Here is a 17,575-nt window from a genome sequence, read left to right on the forward strand (position 1 = left end):
CTGAGTGCTGCTGCTCTGGATCATTGCAGGACACTCTGATAGTGTCAGTACTGACACAGTGGTGACAGAACTTGCTAAACACACCACAAGACTCAGACAGGTATTTTTTCCACCTATCTTTCTTTCCCTTGTCAGGTATATGAAGTTCAGTCTAATTTCACTGCTCAGATTAAGTTTTCATTTACTTGTATGAATGACACCTGTTAATCTGAGGTGGTAACAGGCACCCAACTCTACCAACAGCAGTATTTTGGTTTTAGTGATGTGGTAAGATGGTAACAATATCACAGTCAAAATATATCAGGTAAAATGACATCTAAAGTTGCTGGTGTATGTGTTTGAAGTATTTGCACTCTGTCTGAACCCTTGTTTAACAACAGCTTGTTCAGTCCATAAAGCCGTCTTCGTTACTGACAATATCCATAAAAACAGCTCATGTGTAGTTTTCTTTGATATTCTTTTGTAAGAAAGGCATGCAGAATAATTCCTACCAAATTCTGTATAAACAGCTTCCTGCAAACTAAAACATTTATTTGTGCAAAACCCTGTATTTGTTAAAGAAGCCTGTGCCAGGGACTTTAATTTCTTCCTTCCTCTGTCCTTGAAATTCTTAGAAGATGTATCTTGTGTTCTTTGGAATGAGAGAAATTACACGGGGTAGATTCTTTTTGCCATGTTCTTCTGAGTTATTCAGGAGCTAAAGCAAGCATAATCCTGCTCTGAAAACCATTTTTTCAGCTTTTAGGCCTCACTGTACCTTGCTGAAAGGCAGCATTTCCCCCCCAGTTTTAGAGGGGAGGCAAATGAAGGCAAGCGACTGATCCAACAGGGCAGGGGTGCAGCAGAGGTCCCCCAAATCCTACTGTGTGCTCCAGGGGCCCCCATGGTCCTGGTGCCAGGGTGGTGACAGGGGTTGTGTCTGACTGGTTCCCTCCTGCTTTTGTTGCTACCCCTTGCAGTTATAAACAGGAGACACAAGGTGAGGGAAAATTATAAAACAAGTTTATTAAAGTCTAACATAAAACACTTCAGGCTAAATATGTACAAGTCCCTCCCTTCCCAGGGGATTATAAAATTGAGAGTTGAGGTATATACAAATAACAGAGGAAAAATTGTATATACATGGCAGATACTTTAAAAATAATTTAACCAAAAAAAAATCAGTTACTAGTCCTTATCTGAACTTAGTTCTGCAAGGCTTATTGAGCCTCTCCGGGATCACAGCCCTGAAATCCTTCATGTGGGACTTGTCTGTACTTGAAAATTGTTTTGTAGCACATGATTTCAGAAAGGTTGTCATGCTTTGTGCCCACTTAGAGGCATTAATTTAGAAGTAAATGTGATACAAGGAGCTATTTCACCTAAGTTCTTCCAAACAGTCAATTCAGAGATTTAGAGATGCAGATAAGCTATTCAGGCAAAACTTGCACCAACTTCAGTGCAAAACTGACTGAAACAGCAGTGTGACAAAACATGTCATATTCTTTGTATTACTCTTCATAGAATTATTGAAATTCCTTCTTTTCTTTTGCAAGGACACAAGCCTAAAAAGATTTCATGCTCTCCCATATTAATCCCTTACAGAAATTACCAATATTGTTATAAGCCTTGTACTTCAAAATGAACCCAGAATCCTTAAGCCTAGGACTTACATGTGCAGCTGATTTCCATGCATCTGTTGGCAAAAGGTACAGGTGTAGGTTCAGACCTACAGCCTGAACACACCTACAAATATATATATATATATATATTTATATATATTTATTTATTTAAAATCTATATTCTAGTAAATGAATACAGTTGGTAGAGATCATACCTCAGCAGCTGAGATATCTTCACAAAGATGAGGATAAAAATCAAGATTCTCAGATGGGGACTCAAGAGTGCAGGTCACTAAATTATTGCTCCAAGACAAAACTACAAGCCTGTGTATTCTATTAAGAAAGGTTAAAATTGTTGTCTTGTAAAAAATAATGAATATCTTCTTGTCTATAAAGAAAACTAAATGACTAATAAAGCAACTGTTACTGTTATAAGTATCTAAACAAATCCTGTATAAATCTAAGCACTGTATTTTTTAAAAAAGTCTGAAATCTAAGAATACAGTAATAAGCTATAATTTTAGAAATATAAAACCAGTCCAAACAAACACTGTCATGGAATGCACTTTCTATGTAGGAATGTAGTTATTGTTTAGGTTTCTCTCCAGAGCTATTCTCTCTCCTGGTCATTCATCCTGGATGTTTATCCTGAGCTGCTTTTCCTCAGGTACCAGCAGCATATCACTAATTTGTCTTCCAAAGCTGTTTAAATATGCAAGCTATCAGTTGTACAGAGTTTTCTTTCTCAGTATTCATGACTAAACCTATGTCTATGCCAAGATTTCTATTTTCAGAGAGAGACAGCAAAGAGGAAGCTTAGTACAAACTACACACAGTCAAGATCCCGATTTTGTGGTTCTTCAGTCTTAAAAGGCTGAGGAATCCCTTAGGGGCTACACCAACAACAGAAGCTGAAAGAGACAAGAGGGTAGACAAAGGGAAATGCCAAAAATAAAATACCAGAGAACTTTATCCTTTGTCTTTTGCCAGCATTATGAACATCAGCTGTTCAAAAGCACTGTGGGCCAGACAAGCAGGGAAATTAAAGGCCCTGCAATAACTCTCTCCAGTGGGGACAGCGTGAGAGATTCCAGCATTAGGGATGCTCCTGTTGAACATGGCTGTACTCCTGCTGGCCATGGTAGGCTTCATCAGCAATCTACCATATATTAAAGCATAAAATGTGACCAAGCAGCAGGTTATAGACATGCCCCATACTAAAATGATCAACACAAAGCAGCAAAAGGTCTATTACTTTACAAATACAAACATGGAGGAAGAGAAAAAAAAATTAGTCACACTCAGGAGTCAAGGGACAATTTTCAGACTCTTTAAATGAAATCCTTCAAGAAATTTTTCACAAGTCTGTTTAACTAAGGTGCAGATTAATTATTACTCCACAGAGAACGGAATCAGTTAAGAGGTATCTTCTACGCTCTTCTATTTATCAGCGTCTGGACAAAGGCATCGGTGGAAATAAATGCTAGCACCAAGTAAATAACCAACAAAGGACAGCTTTAAATGCATTGTTGGTCCAGTATCATGACTGTTTCATTACTGTTTGATGATTACATAAATAATGCTTACAACTGTTACTGGCACAAACTGGCAAAATGGAGTAGAAAAGTACTTCTATTGTCACCTAGTCTTTTATGATCCTACCAAGACATGAAAATGTTGCTTTTTAAATATGTCTGTTGCTAGTAACAAAGCCTGTCTTTACCTGGGCCTTGCTAGGTACCAGTTTTGTGCAGTTACTGTGGACAAGTGACATGAGAGGTAAAGCAATACAAAAAACTTTAAAACCAATCAGTCAAACTCTAACAAAACCTTGCCTGGAAGAATATCAATCTGCTCTGTTGTATTATTCTTTAGTGCCTCCTCATGTAGTGTTCACTTACTATTTTCACAGTGAAGGGCGGGATTTATCTCTTTTGTACCTCCTGTCTAGCACAAGAAGAACTACAGCAAAACAAAAAGGATTATCAAGCTCTGATTCATGCCTCACTAATTAACTCACTGCATCTTTTCGCCTCATCTACAACATGCATGTCCCAGTTCTCCTTTAGTTGCTGTTTGTGCCAAACCCACGGGGTTTTAAGGATGTGAAAAATAAATCTAGGACAAGATACAACAATGGTGGATTCACTTCAAACAAACAAACAAAGGCAAGTTGTTGGAAAGAAGACCCAGGAGTATCTATGCCATTAGGACCCTCCCACTTGCCACACTTCAGACAAAAATTAACCCTCCTTTACTTTTCTTGTCAGGAAAATACACCCAAACCTTTCCCTCTGGTCAGGCTCCACCTGAAGATGGCACTTCTGGCAGCCAGCAGCAAATCTATGCAAGCACCTCAGCAGAGCACTGACCTGCCTTCACCATGGACCATTCCAGCACCTTGCAGTGCAGGTTTACTAACTCATCCAAATTATGACTTCTCCCTACGCCTCTGGGTTAATCTTCCTAAACTATCAACTATGGCTTAAAATATCTGTTCTCAAATGACACTGTGACACATCAAATCAGCAGGAACATGGGAAGAGAACTCCAAAGTACATTAACATATGTAACAGAGAATTCTTAAGGCAGGTGTGTTGCCAGAATCATCTCCTGGAAATCAGTGTTAATCACAAATAGAAATCTGATTGTAGATTAGCACAATCCAGCACTACACAATGGAAATGCCTTACAGGTGTCTTTACACAGAGGAAAACAAAGAACACATCCAATTCAGAGAGCATGACTGGTTGTTTGATTATGTTCATCTTACCAAACATTTCCAAGTTCACTACCAGACTACCTGGATGGCTCTGCACTGCTCTGTCAGTACAACTGCTGCAGGAAAATAAACTGAGGTTCTGAATATCCTGTCACAGCAGATCTCAGTAATGTTTCTGATGAAGGGGACTGGCTCCCTGTCACAGGGAGCAGCATCTGATGGTCTTCAGTCCCAATGGGGAGAGGAAGTGCTAAAGACATCTCAGAGGGTTTCACATCTATGGACTCTGATAAAGGACTTTTCTGGCTCTGAATGGATTCTTGTTCGTTGAAAGAATTATCAAGTGCAGTAGCATCAGGGGAAGTTTCAGGTCCTGTGGAAACAACAACAAAAAAACCCCAGAAAGAAATGTTCAAAAGCTCATCATGCACAGATTCTGTGAATTTCCTTTCCAGTGGCAGTCAGAGCAAACACCTGGTGTGTCACAGACTGCTGGGCAGCTGGGATATTGCTGCTTCCATGTGCTGCAAAGCCAGGCCAGCTGTAAGTACAGTGTAAGCACTGGGAATCACATCTGCTGCTGCTTCTAGTGTGACAACTGGAAGGATGATGCATTCCAACCCGATCTCTACTCAGCATGATACAGAAGATAGAATACCCTTAACATCACAGTAAACAAAGTATCTTTGGAAAAAATGTAATCATGGAAGTTTCCTTGAGATTTTCCACCCCACAAAGTCTCAGGACCAGAGCCACATCCAAGCATCCTGGTTTAACTGAAAGAGCAGTGTACAAAGTATCATTTGTCTGTAAACTTCTTTAGAAGACAACATTTCTTAACTCCATTCCAGATGGATACATTACAGATTTTATCCAGTCACTTGAAAAATTACCTTCTATTCCTAATTGAAACTCTGTTAGTGGGTTCCTTGCTGCCTTCCTGCTGGAATGCAGCCAGCCACTGCTCCTGGATGGCTCGGTGACTAAGCCACATCAGATATCTGACCCTTCCTCTACCAAAGCATGCTCCAAAATATCTTATTCCAGGGCTGAGGCACTCCTGGCTGCCTGCTGTCTCTCCACGAGAGCTGGCCTGCCTTGGCTGCTGTCCCAGATCACCCCTCAGCTCTGCCAGGCCCTCTCCACACTCAGTGCTGCCTTGCCCTCAGCACTGGCTTCCTGCTGCACTGGGGCTTTCCTAAACTCCCCGCTGTCTCTGCACATGGATCCTTTTCCCACCCTCTCCCTCCCAGTCCAGATGTACACAGACACCATTTATTCCCTCTTCCGTATGACACAGGCAAGGCATTTATGGTCAATATACAAGGATGGACAGAGAACAAGGAGTATGGAGCCAGTGCTGAACAAGGCTGGATATAGATGCTTTTGGCCCTAAAAACAACTGCTATCCAAAATTCCTTTGTTTTCTAACTTCATGCTTGAATGTGCAAAAATATTTATTCAGCATGGAAGGAAAAAGAGCTGATGTGGTTTCTTAACCTTTCTTTGCACAAGGAACTTACCTGTGTGAACTTTTGTTTTGTGCTTCTTAAGATTTTTTATATCTGTGTAGGAATTTCCACACATTTCACAGATAAATGGTCTTTCACCTGAAAAAAATTGGTTTGGCAGTGAGAACAATCTTGATGTTGAAAAAAAAATACAGTTAGAGATAGGATAACAGATTTCAATGTTCTACTTTGAAATACAACTTCGTAACCCTGATTTTGTCTGTGTCTCCATTAAAATAAAATTATTTCCAGAATAATAGCTTAAAACAAAGCAAGAGGACACAAAGTAAAGCCTCGACCATGCATCAACACCTATGCTGTGGCACAGGTACTACTCTGAAGGCAATTAAAAAAATTAATGAATACTTTCTTTACATTATGTTAACCCAGAGATACATAAATTAAGAAACTGTTCTACTTTCAAGTACAGACCAATACAGTGTATTTTAAAGGCAAAAGTGTAAAAGTGGATTATAATTTATGGTGCAGGAAGCAGCTTGTCTGAAAACTGACCTGTATGGGACCGAAAATGTTTATTGAGCTCTCCAGAGGAAATAAAACTCTTTTCACAAATGCCACAGATATATGGCTTCTCTCCTAAAAGAAACACAAGCACGTTGTTATTTCAATACATAAACCAGAATACACATCAAGAACAAATCAAAACGAAACAGAGATAATGTCCAATGGGACAAAGTGCTCCCAAAACTGGAAACAGAGGAAAAACCACACGAGGGAGGAGCTGGATGACAATCCCAAGGTGGATTTCTGGGTCGTGCCCCTATCCAGGAGACCCCGTACCTGTGTGTTTGCGGGAGTGGGTGATGAGCGAGCTGGACACGGCGAAGGCTTTGCCACAGCTGTCACAGACGTAGGGCTTCTCGCCGGTGTGCCGCCGCACGTGGTACGTCAGCGTGCTGGCCTGGGCGAAGCGCTGCCCGCAGCGGTCACACACGTACGGCTTCTCCCCGCTGTGCTTCCTGCAAGGACACAGCCCGTCAGCAGCAGCCAGGCTCAGGGAGGGCCGCAGGGAGGGCTCTGTCCCCCGCTCCTCCTGCCACTGCTCCGGGGTGTGGGGTTTCACCCCCGCATTGGGGTGATCCCAAAAGATGGAAAAGTCCCTCCTCCAACCCGTGCCTTCGAAGAAAGACTCAGTAGTCTTCTGTTGTCTGTTCTCAAGGTAGTTTATTGTTGGTTATCTAAAAGATTCTTCTCCTGAACTGCTGTGGCCCGTTCAGCAGCTCAGACAAAGGCACACTGCCCTCCCAGGGGGCTGGTGCCATCTTTTATATCATATATTACGTACTACATGTTTATACCTTTTCCCCAATGCCTACTATCTCTATTGAATGGTGACTTTCTACTCTAAACCAATCTGTGAGTGCCAGCATCACCAAAGACATGGAGGTTAGGAAGGAGAAAGAAAGAGGACAGGGCACACCCAAGTCCCTCCATCTTAGAATCCCCTGACCCCCATGTACAAAACTTGGACCCCTGCGTACAAGGCTTAAAACCCCCCTGTACAGCACTCAGAAATCCTTCCTTTCACTTCGTGACTACTTCTACTATGCTATCTAACTTGTGTGTTTGGCTTGTAATTCTTCATACAGAGTTAGTAACTTGCTCCACGGGCTAAGATCAAAACCCCACGTGTGTCTTTGGCTGCATGCCAGGGTCTCAGAGCCCCCTGCCAGCGGCTCTGGCCATCCAGGGCACCCAGAGGGATGTTCTGGATTCCGACACCGGGGAACGGCAAACAGGCGACAGCTGAGCGCAGGTCCTGGGGGCAGAACTCACGGCACATCCGTGGTTCCCACGGCAGCTGAACTGAACCAAGGCCCTGCTCAGGTGACATGCACCACAGGAGCTCAGCATGCTCTGCACTTCAGGGTACTGAAATACAAGATGATGATTCCTAACATGGGAATATCATTCCTGCTCCTGCTAAAATTGCCGAAAGCCCCACGCAGACGGCAGTGAGAACTTCTCTCACTTCCCACCACAGAACTCTCTCCTCTCTGGTGCTACAAGTAGTTTAAAAGAAGGATACCAGGCTCAGGCTGTACATTCATCCAGCACAAATCTCCTCCTTAATGAGCAAGTACACCCATACAATTATTCTGTTAGGCATTGTGAGAGAAGTCTCATGAGAAAAGAAGCAGAAATCACGTTCATTTGTAACTCTTACTCACACTGGAGTCAATGTTTCTGTTTAAACAAACCCAAGGATAAGCACTTGCAGGATCTCACTTGTGCCTACCTGGCGTGGATCTTCAGGTTGCTCGAGGTTGCGAACTGCAGGTTGCAGACATCACATTTGTAAGGCTTCTCCTCTCCATGGTGCATCCGGCTGTGGAACACCAGCTGGCACTTCTGGGCAAAGCCTTTGTCACACAGTTCACACTTGTACGGCTTCTCCCCTGGTGAAAAACAACACCTTCGTGCTCTCTGTATTTACATAAGAAAGCTTTGCAATCCATGACCTGACCAAAGCTCAGGTGTCTGTTCTAATACTTCTTACAAATAACATCTTGGAAAATCCTGTAATCAGTCCACTGAAGTGGAACGTGCTGGAACACAGAGGATAACAGGACTATTTTTTAACACATTATGTGTGGGGGAAAAACAACCCCAAGTAATAATGTTTTTAATAGTGCCAGCTTCTCCACATTTTAAGAATGCTGCCACTTCAGTTTCAGACTCTTTGCTGGTTATGTCCATTCATCATTCTGAATATTTAAAATGAACAAATAATCTGTTTTTTCGTGCATGTCCATCAGCAACAGATCTTCAACATACAGTCTAGTGCTCCCTAATTTCTCATTAATGTCTGCTGCAGAATGGTACAGGTACTTCTCTGACTATTTATGTCCTCTTAGTGGTGAATTGTCTCCTGTAAGGGCTTGTGCAACTCTGCAGTCCCAGAAAGTATAAAAATGCCTTTCTCTGCAACTCTGTGCTGTGCCCAATCAAATCTCATGAGTAAATAGGGTACATAGAAACTCCAAAAGTAAAAGACATCTAGCACGCCATTGAGCAACCAACACCATGGAATTCTCTCCCCACTCTTGCAAAAGTTCCCAGGAAAATACTCTCAGAGGTACAAAGTACAGCCAGCATTCCTACCAGCACTGTCCCTGCATCCTGCAATCAAGCTCCACCTCGTGTGTGAATCTCTGCTTAGACCCTGGCTGACAGAATTTGAAACTCTCTCCGTAGATCACAGGAAGAGCAAGGATTTCTCTTCAAACATCTCCTACATTTTCACAGCTTCCTGGAAAAACTGTGACCTCTGCTCAGAACTTTCCAACATACAGAGCATATGGAAAGACAAGCACAGGACTTCTCCCCTGCATGCTCCCAAATAGTTGTTCATCACCTTTTAAAGTCAGACGTGCTGGATTAAAATGTTTAAGTGCTCCTAAGTGATTTCTCTTGGATGCTTGATATGACACAAGAACCTGGTAATGTTACTGAATGCAGAGATTGTAACACCATCGCACATTTCAGCTGCACGTCTATGAAATAAAATCCCAAACGCTGTAGTAATTCAGCCAACCTCCTACCTTTTTTGAGGACCCTATGGGACAAGTTCATCATAAGAATGATTTTTTCCCCCTTCTTGTTCTCTAACATATATTAAGTTTTGAAGTTTAAAAAAAAGCAACAGAAATTCTTGTATCAAGAGCAACTTGCTATTCATGCTCTACTGACAGTGGTTTTTGGTGACTCCACCACTCTACAGAGCTAAAGAACAGCCACATCTCCTAAGTCTTTCCAGAAATCAAGAAGCTCATACTAACAAAGTCCTCTCTAGCTATTGAAACTATGATTTAGTACTGAAAAATGCTGAAACATTTAATGTTATTTGGGTCTACCCCTGCATGCACAGTGACAACAGACAAAATTTCAAGAGGAAGAAGTCAGAATCTTTCTAGTCCTGCATTCCCAGGCTGTGTGTGATCCCAGGCCTCCACAGCCCACGAGACACAGCCAGTGGCTTACCTGTGTGAGTTCTTACATGTGTTTTCAACTGATTGCACTGGGTGAAGGCCTTCCCACAGAGCTGGCACACGTAGGGCTTCACCCCTTTGTGTATCCTCATGTGCCGACGGAGGCTGCTGGCTTCGGAGAACACCTTCCCACACGTGTTGCACACCGGCTTGGCTTTGGAGAACTTCTGGTCCAGCTCTTCCCCCGAGCTCTCCAGCTGGTAAGTGCTCTTGTCACTGGCTATGTTGGACATGCAGTGCTCCTTCAGGGCACAGCTCTGCTGAGGCTTTGCCCGTTTCTGTTTGGCTGCCATGGTCTGGGCCAGGATATCCTGCGCCGCCAGCGTTTCGCTCTCCACCACCGCTGCCAGCTGCAGCTCCGAGTTATCGCTGCCCTGGGCAGCCTGCTCTGTTATGTGGGTGGCCAGCTTATTTGCATCTAAAAACATCTCAAAGGATGTGTTCTCAGCCACCTCGTTCTGATAGTGTAGGGATTTATTCTCCGTGCTTTTGGGGGGGCTGAAATTCTTCTTTCGTTTTTTGGCTTGAGGAGATTTCTTTTCTAAAGCTGCTTTCTTTGCCTGTGGTGGAACCAGCTCTGCAGCAGCAGCATCTTCCTTCTCCTCCCGACTGTTGTAATCTCGGAGAGTCAGGAGGCAGGTCTGCTGGTTCATTTCAACATTCCCAGTGATACTGGATGTCTCTGTGGAAGAGGGATTAGCAATAAAAGCAAAGTCCTCCATCTTGATCTTGCATTTAGTGACCACTTCTTCTACTTTGAGATAGTCGGCAGCCTGGTGAATCTCTTTAACATTCCAGCTGCAAGGAAACAAGACTAGGGTGAAACATTCTGGACAAAGTAAACATTTGCTCTGCACCAGCTGTATCACAAGCAGACAGAGAGCTGCAGAAGAGTAATACTGTCAGAAAATGTAACTTTGAGAACACACAGCAACGTTTAATTTCTCGGTGCTGTAGAGCCACAAGGCTCTAAAATGTCAGTTACTCCTGAACTGCAGGTCCGTGTCTAGTGGGGTCTGCAGACCCTCAGACTGGGGATTTTATTGTAGTTACATGCCTCTGGTAGAATTTTAAGTTAAAAGTCAACTTGTAAGATGGTGAGGCCAGCCATGGGCTTATTGGTCCAAACAGCTCAGAAATAACAGCACGAAGGGATAAAATACTGGAAAATAAAATACATAAAACACCATTTCATAAACCTTCTGGCCAAGGTCTCAGGTAATTCTCTGGCAGTGCATTCACCTCAGCACTTCCATGGCAGGTATTAATCTTGTTTTATAAAACGATTTGCAAACAGCCTTAATTCTGTATCAGCTGCACACAGAAACCAGTAATACCAAGGAAATCCTCATTTAAACCACCACACTCTATTTTTCAGTTCCTGCCACACATGCCTTGATGATTTAGGAAAAAATTATCTGGAAAAGGTGGCAACGCATGCCATGAGTGCATTTATGGATTTACAGCACATTAAAGAGAGATTTGTGGTAAACAACCTCATTCTAACAATAAACAACTTGCCACAATTACTCTCCATATGAGTAGAGCTGTTTCAGTATCTTGTGCTATGTGAGAGCTGGGTTCAAAGTACCCTCCTGGTGTCACTCATGCACCCACCACCTCTGAGGACAACAGACTTTGCAGGCAGCTCCATCAGCCCCTGAAGGGTCACAGCACAACATGACAGGTGTCACCTATAGCCAAAAGCTCTCTCTAGGCAAGAGTGGTACTTTCACCTTCCTCCTCCTTCAGAGATCCACCTGCTCAGAAAATCCAGAAACTCTCCTGCTGCAGTCCCAGATGGACATCAAGAACCCTGCACAGCTCTGCTCATATGTAACTGGCAAAGCACCAATCACTAACTTCAGCTCTGCTGCTGTTAATGCCTGTAGCTAATTAAAAACACCACCCTGCATCTGCGCACTTAAATTATTGAGTGCGAGTTTCCACACTTCAGAAATGAAAAGTTTTTAAGCCTGCATTTGACATCAGACGTTGAGAAAGAAGTAAAAATCCTGGACTTGGTACTTCTAAGCAGCCACACCTCCCTCATGAGAGATAAATCTCTTCTGCTGAGATAAAGGCACTGCAAAGAAAAAAGCATCCTCACTGTATGTGAAGCAGCACAACAGGCACAAAGTCAGGGCGGTAATGAGGGGACACACTTTTTCTGTGACTCCTTTTGGGCAATGCAATGTAAAATTTTAAGTAACAGATCATGCAAATTCTAACAAATGTGACTTTTAAAACTGTGCCTATCCTCATCCATCCCTCAGACTTAGGTCTCTACCACACTCACAGTTCCTGTGTGTTTTTGGAAAAAAGGACTACTGTAATTCACCCCAAGACACACATTTGTCCTTCCCTCTCCTGGCAATCATGCAGGATGTTTAACCTCTCCCAAAGCAGACAGAAACAGCAGGAGACTGAAACTATCAGTCAGTGAAATATCAGACAACACACCTTTATTTTGGCACTCACATATCAGGGTGTACTTTAAAGCAAACAATCAGATGAAATTCAAGTTATTAATGTTCATCACATCCACTGCTATTTGTTTCTCCAGACCTTATTACAAAAAATCCAGTTCTGCCTTACCACAAAGTTTATTCCCCTATTCCTCTTTAATAGCATGTTACCTGTCAAGGTTTAAGTTTCCTGTGTAAATAAATTCCAGAAGCTTTTGGAATCCATCAGCTTTCACTTGAGTCTGATCCAAGACAACGTTGTTGTCAGATGCGTCTCTGTAAAAGGCCCCGAAATACTCGCTGAAGGAGGCAAGCACATTCCTGTGTGCTTTGAACTGGAATTCCCCGATGACCACGGTGCAGTCGCAGAGGAATCCGGCCTCCCGCTGCTTGTTCAGCCTCTCCAGGAGGTGCTCACAGTGATGGGAATACTGCATCTTGAGATCGCGCTGCAGACGCTTTCTGATCTGCGAAAGCAAAAGAAAAAAAATCAATTTACACGCAAGATTTCACCTTTTTTACCCTTTAACAGAGTCAGTGTCCGGACCTGCCCGTGCTCACTCAGGACAGCCCGGCAGCAGCAAGGGACAGCGAGATGATGGCTGCTGCTGGACACGGGGCGCTGCGGTTCCAGCGGCGGAGCGCGGGCACAGCCCGTGTGCTCCCGGCCCCCCCGGGATTAGCCCGGCTAAGCCCGGTTCTTGTCACACCGTGTCACACCCGGGCCCCGGGGAGCGGCCCGCGGCTCGGACCGGCCAGCGCTCGGTCCGCGGGGCGGCTGCTCCCGGGCAGCGGCACCGGGGTTCCGGAGCGGTCTCCGTTCGGTGCCGGCGCGGCCCCCGGGCCCGGCGTTTGGGCCGCCTCGGCAGCGGACGGGGCGCGGGACCCGCAACCCCGCGGCGCCCCCGGCCCGGCCCCGCCGCCGGACGGGACGGAGCCCGCAGCGCCCGCAGCGCCCTCCCCGCCTCGCCCGACCCGGCCCGGCCCGGCCCCGCTTCCCTCCGGCCCCGCTTCTCCCCGGCCCGGCCCGAGCGCCGCGGCCGCCGCGCACCTGCGGAGCGGAGAGAGGGCTGAGCGCCGCGCTCAGGCCGCCATGTCCCGCTGACGCCGCCGCCGCTTCCGGGACGCGAGTTCCGGCCTCCGCGCCGGGGGCGGCTGGCGAAAGTGCGGAATAAAACCGGTTTAATATTCCTGCCAGGCCGCGCCGCGGCTCTAAATAAAATAACTCTGGCACGGAGGATGAGAAGCCGAGAGCAGGACTGCGGTCCGGTAGGAAGAAAATAAAAAGCCACCTCGGCTGGTGTTTCCGCCCGGTTTCGAACCGGGGACCTTTCGCGTGTTAGGCGAACGTGATAACCACTACACTACGGAAACGCCGCTGTGCGGGGATCTTCCGGTTACCGCCCAATGCTGTTCTGCGTGTCCCCGCTCCCCCACCCTGTCTGTCCCCGGTTATAACTCCAATGCTATCGTGCCCTGTCCCTGCTCTCCCACCCTGTCTGTCCCCGGTTATAACTCCAATGCTATCGTGCCCTGTCCCTGCTCTCCCACCCTGTCTGTCCCCGGTTATAACTCCAATGCTATCGTGCCCTGGCCCCGCTCTCCCACCCTGTCTGTCCCCGGTTATAACTCCAATGCTATCGTGCCCTGGCCCCGCTCTCCCACCCTGTCTGTCCCCGGTTATAACTCCAATGCTATCGTGCCCTGTCCCTGCTCTCCCACCCTGTCTGTCCCCGGTTATAACTCCAATGCAATCATGCCCTGGCCCCGCTCTCCCACCCTGTCTGTCCCCGGTTATAACTCCAATGCTATCGTGCCCTGTCCCTGCTCTCCCACCCTGTCTGTCCCCGGTTATAACTCCAATGCAATCGTGCCCTGTTCCTGCTGTCCCACCCTGTCTGTCCCCGCTGTCCCCTCCCTTCCTGCCCCGCCCCGCACCCAGCCGGGACCTGCACCCCACGGACCCCGCCAAGCGCCGCCGGGACCCGCAGCCTCCCCCGGCCTCCTGTCCCCCCGCAGCCTCCCCCGGCCTCCTGTCCCCCCGCAGCCTCCCCGGGCCTCCTGTCCCCCCGCAGCCTCCCCCGGCCCCTGTCCCCCCGCAGCGCTGGCAGGTCACCCCCAGTGCGGGGCCCTGCAGCTGTGCCAGGCGCTCTCCACGCACCCCAGGAGTGACAGCATCGGTGGGAATCAGCCATTTCAAGGAGAAGGGGAGTGTTTGGCACTGCTGGCAGGGCAGGGCAGTGATGGACCAGCGGAGGGGAGAGCTGGGAGCTCTCCCAGGGCATGGAGTGTGTGACATGGGCATGGAGTGTGTGACACCCGGCAATGTCTCTGCTCTGCCGACCTCTCGCCAGAGCTGGATCTGAAGAATGGGGAAGTGACTAATCCTCCTGGATTTTCTAGTGCACCAGGAACTGAAATTACAGCAGAAGCTACAGAAGGGAATGTGGATTTGTCACTTTTTGCAGAGGTTAACATGAGCCAAACTCCAACTGGTGGAAAAATGCATCCTATAACTTTCTCAGAGGAGCTGAAGTTGCCTGGATTGTGAACAGGTCAAATGCATTCCCAGCGTTTCTTTCAAAAGAAAACACATAATTGAAGTGTACAAACTCCCAATGTCATTTACCTGGGACATCCCCAATATAACTTTACCAAAGACGTTGGTGAGATGCCAGAGATGCTGCTGTTGCCATGGAGATTGGGGTGGAAAAGTGCTTGTCCAATACCTCTGTATTTTGTTTGATTCCTGTATTTATTCAGAAAAGCATGGAATTATCATGCCTTGGGGAAATAGGAGGCTGTGGGGAAGAAATGGCAGCGCTGTCCCCTGAGCAGGCTGCAGTGCCAGCTCTGTGTCAGCCCAGCTGTGCCCCCACTCTGCCTGCGGGTCTCAGCACAGGCTGTGTGACAGACTCCAGTCACGGTGTCACCCACAGCGACAATCAGTGACACCAGTCCCTGAAGGCTGCTGCTTTCCCCCTGGTGTCTTCCAGTTTTTGGACAGCTGTGAGCTCTCAGATCACGTAACATGGATTCTGAAAGTGACACTTCACAAGTCACAGGAGCTGAGGAGCTGCTTGTACAAGGCATTAAAGAAAAATTATATTATGTGTGCCTCAGGCTCAAGGAAGGAATGACTAAGAATCCCAGCAATGTGGAAAAAGCTTTCCACCTTCCATGACATTATGGCTCAGAATCAAGGGTTTAATTGTCTTGAAAGCCTCTTCCAACCTCCTGATTTTGGCACAGAGTTGCCAGGGATTGGCAAGGTCTGCTCCAAATCTATCATGAATGAATCATCATCATGTTGGCATAAGGACTTCCATTCCAGTCCTTTCTTGTATTTTCTGGCAGCATCTCCCCTGGAATTAAGCTGAATACATGGTCCCAGGTGTTGAGGTGAAGCTCAGAGTTTCTCCTAGGAAGATTTCAGTTTGGACTTCAGAAGGATTGGATTTCAGTTTGGATTTCAGAAGGCTCCTTGCTTCCCTCGGTGATGTCCAGCCCATGCAGATTACTGTGTCAGAGTACAGGGAGGCTGAGCCTAACACAGTGCAGAGAAGATGTTTCTAAAATAGATGTATTTTTATAACAAATTTTCCTTAACACTTCCTGGAAAAGAATCCAAGATTACAGCTACCTGGGAGCAAGCAGGGAGAAGCCTGTGCCTGTAGCACATTAGTAAAAATCATAACGTCCAGCACAATTTATTCTTTCTTAGTCTGTGAACACTAAGACTGAATAGATGTCTGAATAGATTTTTATTTATAAAATACATAAAATATTTTAAGAGGCTCTTTACCAGGCCAATCCTGCACAGCATATGTACAACCAAAGCTGGGAAAACCAAGAGCTCTGCACTATTATTTCCCACTCCTTTGCACTTGCAAAAATCCTTGCTTTTCCACGGAAATCTCAGGGTGGAAAAGCAAACACACAAAAGCCTCTCTGAGGAACAGGAGGCAGCAGAGGGGTGCGAGGTGAATGGTCCAGGGAGCACTGCAGGGAGCATCCGCCCTGCACAAAGAGAGGTCAGGCAGGGATGAATGAGAAACATCACCCAACACAGCACGGGAGGGGAGGAGGGGGGTGCTGGGGTTGGCACAGCCCTGCTTTGGGGGAGTAGTGGCAGAGGACTAGCCTGGTTCCTCATTCAGGGGTGCTCATGTGGGACGGGGTGGAACAGAACGCAGGCTCAGGCCCCTAAATTCAGCTCCTAAGCACCAGGCATCAGTCTCCAAATCCCGATACCAGCCCCCAAATCCTGGCAGCAGCCTCCAAATCCTGGCACCAGCTCACAAGCATCAGGCACCAGTCTTCAAATCCCGATACCAGCCCCCAAATCCCGGCAGCAGGGTCCAAATCCTGGCACCCACCCCCTAAATGCTGGCACCCGGCCCCAAACGGCCAGAACCGGTTTCCAAACCCCAGGCGCCAGCCCCCAAATCCTGCTGCGAGCCCTGGCCCGGGTCGCCGGTCCTGTCCCAGACCCAGCCCGCGTCTCCCGGGTGCCGACCCGCGGCAGGGAATGCGCGCTCCCTTCCCGGCGCGCTCCCTTCCCGGCGCGCTCCCTTCCCGGCGCGCTCCCTTCCAGGCGCGCTCCCTTCCCGGCGCGCTCCCGCGAGCACGCGGCGCGTTCCAAACTCCCGCCACCCGCCGCGCCCCGCCCCTTAGCCGCACCGTAGCCAATGGCAGCGGAGGAGGATGCCCCTCTAACCAATGGGGACGCGGAGGGCGTGGCCGCGGGGTATAAGAAGCAGAGCGCGGCGCTTTGCGGCCCGTGCCGGGGTGGACAGGCCCTACGGCCGACTAACCCTAATGGCGGCCGCGCCCCTCACGCTCCCCCGCTGTTTTACTCGCTGACTTTCAGCGGGCGAAGGAAGCGGCCTAGGGGAAGGGGGTGGGGGAAAAGAGTTCCGGCCTCAAAAAAAGCCAGCGAGGGGGATCCACACCCCGGCCCACCCTGGGGTCCCTGTCCCTTCTCCGAAACCGGGGATGCTCCCGCCCTCGCCCCTCGTGGAGGCCGCGGTCGGCGGGCTCAGCGCCACTGCCGCCGCGAAGAGTTCGGCTCTGTCAGCCTCGGCGGCGGCCGGGAGCACGGGGGCCGGCGCGCCCGCCCTGGGCAGCCGGGGGACCCCAGCAGAACAAAACGGGCGCGGCGCCGCTGGGCGCTGAGCAGCCGCCGCCCCCTGAGACGTGGGGTGCGCGGTGGGCGCCGCCCCGACACCCCCAAAGCCCTCCGTCCCCCCCGGGAGGG

General features: G+C 47.7%; 1 protein-coding gene and 1 non-coding gene across 3 annotated transcripts; both read right to left on the reverse strand.

Moving 5' to 3' along the window:
* Positions 1-980: 980 nt before the first annotated feature.
* On the reverse strand, positions 981-13,633 carry MYNN (myoneurin). 2 transcript variants are annotated; one of them, XM_038145881.1, is made up of 8 exons: positions 13,367-13,633; positions 12,487-12,782; positions 9,840-10,645; positions 8,095-8,254; positions 6,636-6,814; positions 6,348-6,431; positions 5,847-5,933; positions 981-4,696 (listed from the first exon to the last, which is right to left on the reverse strand). In XM_038145881.1, the coding sequence occupies exons 2-8, from the start codon at positions 12,750-12,752 to the stop codon at positions 4,428-4,430; spliced, it is 1,851 nt and encodes a 616-aa protein (XP_038001809.1). In that variant the 5' UTR covers positions 12,753-12,782; positions 13,367-13,633; the 3' UTR covers positions 981-4,427. The 2 variants fall into 2 exon arrangements, with proteins under 2 accessions (XP_038001809.1, XP_038001810.1); XM_038145882.1 differs by lacking the exon at positions 13,367-13,633 and adding an exon at positions 12,863-13,250.
* TRNAV-AAC lies at positions 13,617-13,689 on the reverse strand. Its single transcript has one exon. It is a non-coding gene; the product is annotated as a tRNA-Val (tRNA).
* Positions 13,690-17,575: the final 3,886 nt, after the last annotated feature.

Source organism: Motacilla alba, chromosome 9 (assembly GCF_015832195.1).
Source record: "Motacilla alba alba isolate MOTALB_02 chromosome 9, Motacilla_alba_V1.0_pri, whole genome shotgun sequence".
NCBI lineage: Eukaryota > Metazoa > Chordata > Aves > Passeriformes > Motacillidae > Motacilla > Motacilla alba.